General features: G+C 37.0%; 1 protein-coding gene across 2 annotated transcripts in view; it reads left to right on the top strand.

The window, feature by feature from the left end:
• Positions 167-6000, top strand: part of LOC105169367 (QWRF motif-containing protein 2) — a gene marked incomplete in the record, with an annotated part of 6691 nt that continues 857 nt past the window's right edge. Inside the window, 4 exon segments of one of the 2 annotated variants that reach the window (XM_020696295.1) lie at positions 167-279; positions 2017-3740; positions 5295-5414; positions 5777-5893. In XM_020696295.1, the coding sequence (XP_020551954.1) occupies positions 2286-3740; positions 5295-5414; positions 5777-5893 (1692 nt within the window). 2 annotated transcript variants of the gene reach the window in all.

Genomic DNA, 6000 nt, shown 5'->3' on the forward strand with positions numbered 1-6000 from the left:
AGAGGAAGGGAGGGGAAAGAGAGATTGATGGAGAGAGAATGTGACGGTACATCTTATTCCTATATGAATGAATCATATTCATATCTATCCCAAAATTAAAAAATAAAAAAATAAAAATGAATGAATATATCTCTATCTATCTATCAATCCAAACTTATATAATACCAAACAACCTAAAAAAGGTTTTGCACTCCAATGCCCTTTAATATTTTGTGGGCACAACACAAAACGCACCTCCATCCTCTCTGCACTCTCCACTCTCCACTCTTCTCTCCTCAGGTAATATATATATTGTTATTTTATCTATTTAATAAAATTCGCCGTGTTAAAATTTATAAATACACTCTATGTTTACGTCTCATTTTAGTTTTTTATCTTTTAAATTTGAATAAAACTGTAATAATCCATTATATCTTATTACCATTCTTGATCGTTGCACTTTTTTTATATTTTTGGTCCCTATCTACTCCATTCGTTTCAAATTATAGTACCCCCTTTATTTGAGTTGATTTTCTTGATGAAATTGAAAAACTAAAAATTTTCTGTAATTTGAAATTATTATCTTAAAAACTAATGATTCAAAGCAAGTAGTATTAAATATGCAAGAAATTACGTTTTTTTTTTCAAAAAAATAAAGTTTAAATAGACACAAAAAGATCATAAAATTTTAAAAAAAATGTCAAGAAAGCACTTTAATATTTTGAAAGGGAAAAAAAACATCTAATACTCCTTTTTCTCGTTATGCTCTTCACCCGCATAATTTGCTTAGTTCTAATAATTTTTGTATGTATATTGTCTATTTCGTGCATATACTACCTAAAAAAGTACGTCGACATATACGAAAACTAAGTGCTAACTGAATATTTGAATTTTTACTTAAGGTAAAATAGATAAAACACGGGCCAACATAATTTAACCAACCATGTTCCTTGATTAGGAGTGAGATTAGTTTTCATGGGATATTTTGCTTTTGCCCCCTCAAAATTCATAAAATGACGCTCAAGCCCATAACCTTATAAAACCTATTCTCTAACTAATTGTTGCATATTTTATGTATGATTTGAAATGTTGACAAGGAAACTACTTATGAACCCAACACTCTACCTTTTCTCTTTAACTACACCATTATTTTCTGATTATTACACTAATCAACATATTTACCTATTTACTCAACTGTTTTTTTACCCTAATTATTTACTGCACCTTACTGTTACTGGTTTTTATACATTGTGGAGCAATGAGCCAATTAACTACGCCCCTAGATCGCTAAACTATTTCCCTAAATTGGAAATTCATCTTTTCACCTATACCACATATTTTTTTTAGTCAATTTTACCATGGGTTCAAAATAAAAGGCAAATTTTATTTTATTTTTTTGCTCTTTTAAAAGAATTAAAATCAATTTAAAATTTTTTTTTAGGACTCGAATCGGTGACTTGTCTATTGAGTTGTAATATCATAGATTAGAGTAATTATTTTTATTTTATATCTTTTATTTCCTTTATTTTTACTATATGTAATTTCTATGAAAAAATGTGTACATATATAAAGAAACATTTATGAATATTGAATTTAATCATGAAATTGACGTGCTTCGATGATTTTTTTTATTAAATATTATTTTTTAAATAATTATATACGAAGAAATATGAAATAAAAATCTAAAATAAAGGTTAAAACAACATAGACATCAATGTCCAAGACAAGAGGACGGTCATGTCCTTAAAAATACAAATACTCTCAACTTAAGATAATGATTTGTTTAACAACAAAAGTATTAAAATATGGAGATGATAAGTGCACTAAACATCATTAAAAAATGATTAATTAAAATTGGGCTTTTTGCTATGGTGAGTTGTGATTGTGAGCGTGAACGCCCCCCCGAAGTTTCTCTAAACCCCAAACCCACCCCAAACTGAATGTACGAAAAGCTCTCTGTGTCCCCAAATCTCACTCCCGCACCAACTCTCTTTCTCTCTCTAAATTCTTGCCGGAAATCAATTTTCTTTTTTTCAGATTTGTTGTATCTACATCAGCTGCGCTGCTGGGCGGCAGTGTGGGAAGGCAGCGAAAGGGGAATATTGGGGAAAGTGTGTGATCTTTGGGAGACCCATTATGGTGTTTTGAGCTACAGTGGGGTTTCTTGATCTTTTGTTGCAGGCTCGGATGTTGATACCAAAAGGGTTTCTGGGTAAGTCTGTTTTTTCTGCGGAAATCAAAATGTGAGAGGTGAATTTTCGGATACACTGTGTGCGCGTGTGTGTGTATGTGTGTTCTTGATTGTGATGATGGTGGCTGCTGTCTCTGGAGCAGCTTCAACAACTGACCCACAAAACCCCAAAATCAACGCCTCCCAAGATGAGCATGCCAGGAGACCGCCATTGTTGCCCTCTGAGAAAGATAATAGCAATGGGGTTTCAAACAATCAGAAAAGGCCCAAATCAAGAATTGTGTCTTCTAGATACATGTCCCCTTCGACTTCCACTTCCACTTCAAATTCATCCACTGTTTCCTCGTCTTCCTCTTCTTCCAGAAGGTATCCGTCGCCTTTGGTTCCAAGAAACTCGACCCCTCTGTCTAATGCACCTTCCTTAGGCTCCAAGAGGTCTGTTTCTGTGGACCGGAGGCGGCCAGCGGCTGCAAGGCCTTTAACGTCTGATCTTGATTCCAAGCATGGGAATGCCGGTGATGTTTCAGCTGCCGCAAAGCTGCTTGTTACCTCTACTAGGAGTTTATCTGTTTCTTTTCAAGGAGAAGCCTTTTCTTTGCCCATTAGTAAGACCAAGGTGGCCCCTACTTCGCCTAATTTGAGCAGTGTGAGGAAGGGAACGCCAGAGAGGAGGAGGACTAGTACTCCATTGCGAGGGAAGGCTGATGGGTTAGGAGATCAGGCAGAGAATTCTAAGCCTGCTGATCAGCATCGGTGGCCAGCCAGGAATCGATTGGTGAATCCCTTGTCGAGGAGTTTGGATTGTAGTCGGATTGGTGGGGAGAGGAGTAAGCTAATTGGATCTGGGAATGGAATTCGAGCATTACAACAATCAATGATTGATGAGAGGCGGCCTTCGCTTGATGGTAGGTTGAGTCTTGATTTGAGCAATTCTGAACTTCTAAAGGTGGTTCAACGAGCACCCAGTGGAAGTTCAGTTGATAATGAGGCAGCAGTCCCAGCTGATCTCACCGCATCTGATTCAGACAGTGTCTCTTCTGGTAGTACTTCGGGAGTTCAAGATTGTAATGGGGCTTCCCGTCTGCGAAATGGGCCTCGTGGAATTGCCGTCTCAGCCAGGTTTTGGCAAGAAACTAATAGTCGGTTGAGGAGGCTGCAGGACCCAGGTTCACCTTTATCAACAAGTCCTGCGTCCAAAATGATTGTACCGCCTAAACTGAAACGGTATACGAGTGATGGTTCATTATCGTCTCCACGGACAGTGTCATCTCCCATTCGTGCGGGTATTAGACCTGCTTCACCTAGTAAACTTATGACGCCTGCGGGGTCATCTCCATCACGCGGACATAGTCCATCTCGCATTAGAAATGCTGTTAGCACCATTAACAATAATTTTAGTGAAACACCCTCAGTTCTTAGTTTTGCTGTTGATGTTCGGAGAGGGAAAGTTGGGGAGAACAGAATTGTTGATGCACACTTGTTGAGACTTTTGTACAATCGGCACCTGCAGTGGCGCTTTGCAAATGCTAGAACTGAAGCAGTGTTGCTAGTGCAGAAACGCAGTGCAGAGGTAAGATGCTGTCATTGTTACTTATTTGCTGAGCATACAGATCCGGTGTCTCATTCTTGAATATAAGCCCTGATAGTTGACAAAAATGAAAGATAGAGAGTGGTAGTTAGATTGTTAGGTGGCTTAGCAGAAAGTGAGAGAATGTATAGAAAGAGAACTATGGTATTTGGCTATTGGGATGGCATCCTCAAGTTTTGTGTTTTTAGGTCCTTAGAAATGCTAGCCATTGAAATGCCAAGTAACTTAACACTAGAGTTACTTGAGGTTCTTGAGTCTTGGCCTTGGGCTATGTAGAAAGTGCATTTCTCTTTGTAAGTCTAATCCTAAGAACAAGAGGATCCCCACCTTCTGTGTCCGGGGCCATATTTACTGCACTCTAATCAAAATTATGAGTGTGGTTTAGAGAATTGAAGTTTGTGTTTAGCTGATGAAAAATTAAACTCCATGCTTAATTTAGCCTGTGGAATTTCCTTACTCTTGCTTTTCGGGCTAAAGTGAGTCTAATAACATCGTTTGTGGTTCCTTCTTTCTGTGCGTTTGCATGTCTATTTCTCTCCATTTCGTGCTTGAAAGACACACTGACTGATTGATGAACTTGGCCAGCAAATAAAACCTGATGTTTCTTTAAGATGTCAATCTCATTATTTCATTCAGACTTTTGTCAATTCTCAATGTGTTGACCAAAATAGGTAGTTCAATGGTAGTTAATGCTAAGATACTCCGATGTGATTTATTAATCTGTTTGATGAGGAGTATAACCTTTGCTCATGACTTCCATGCAATCTTTGCTTCAAGAAGTGATGAGTATATATATTCCCCTGCCAGGATAGTCTTGCTTTCTGCTGTTGTTTTTGCTGTCATTCCAATTTGATCTCCTTTTTCTCTTGGGGTTTACCAAAATTATCACTTTCCTTAACAGTGACCTTAACTTAAAATGTGACCCAAGGACCTTTGCTTCAGTTCAGCCTTAATCTTTGCCTCAGCTGCAATCCATGTTCTGTTCCTAGTTTTCAATTGCATAATATTATGAAGAAATACATATTTTAGTTTTTCATAAGATGATCTGCTCATATTTACATCTCTAATAGTTTAGATGGTTGAACTACATGTTGGTGTAGTCGAATGCAGGGATGCAGATGAATATGTTTTTCTGATTATTGCTTTCATAATAGGTAACAACCTCAGCTTATCGACCTAAATTTTGCATTTGATTGCTAGTGCCTTTAGTATTATTACTAGTATTTTTTCGGGTGGATGGTTGATTCGCATTTATCTGCAGTATGTTTGACATTTCTGTGAATCAGGCGCAACTTCAGTCTTTTCCTTTTGGCTTTTTTGGCCCAGTATTCATGTGTTTGTCATTTTCCATTTTAGTAGAAAGTTATTACTTCCTCTCTGAGGCCTTTGATTTTAGTTTAATGCGTGCATACTAAATAAACGAGTTTTTTGGGCTTGTGATTTACATGGTTGAGTAGCGTATAGAGATTATTTTTTTCCCTTGAAGTGTTTTTCTGCCTTGTGAACTTTCACGAACAAAGTCTATGCCTTTAACAGAAAAATCTATGGAATGCGTGGATAACAATCTCAGATCTACGTGACACTGTCACAAAAAAAAGACACAAATTGCAGTTGCTGAGGCAAAAGTTGAAACTAGCCTCCATTCTAAAAGGACAAGTAAGCTCTCCTTCTCTATCTAGGTTTCCATTTTTATAATATCAAAATCTTTATAACATTTTGGTTGAAAGTAAACCATAGACGGCATTGCAAGTTCTTATCCAATGCATAGCTTCTTTTGCTGTGAAGTTTTAATGAATTATTGTTTGTTAGTTGCTATAAGGGACTATATACAGCTGCAGCTTATGGTTTTTATGCTACAGAGTTAATTAACAAAATACTAGTTTTTCTTTGTCCAATTAAATCTCTTGTTGTCGACTGAGCTTTTCTTGTTTGAGCCCTCGCTCTTTGTTTATATTTCTAAGCCTATACAGATATTTTCTTAATTTGTCATTGAAAATGGTTGGTTTCTTTCAACATAGATGACCTTTTTGGAAGATTGGGCTTCTTTGGATAAAGACCACTCGATTTCTTTGATTGGAGCTATTGAAGCTTTAAAGGCTAGCACTCTTCGTCTTCCAGTTGTTGGAGGAGCAATTGTATGTCCCTTTGCTTCGTCTTTACTGTATAAAAGATTTCACCCTGTAGTTTGCTCAACCTAATAATCCCTATGAATTTCGACAGGCCGACGTCCAAAGCTTGCAAG

The sequence above is a fragment of the Sesamum indicum genome, linkage group LG8 (assembly GCF_000512975.1).
Source record: "Sesamum indicum cultivar Zhongzhi No. 13 linkage group LG8, S_indicum_v1.0, whole genome shotgun sequence".
NCBI classification, from domain to species: Eukaryota; Viridiplantae; Streptophyta; class Magnoliopsida; order Lamiales; family Pedaliaceae; genus Sesamum; species Sesamum indicum.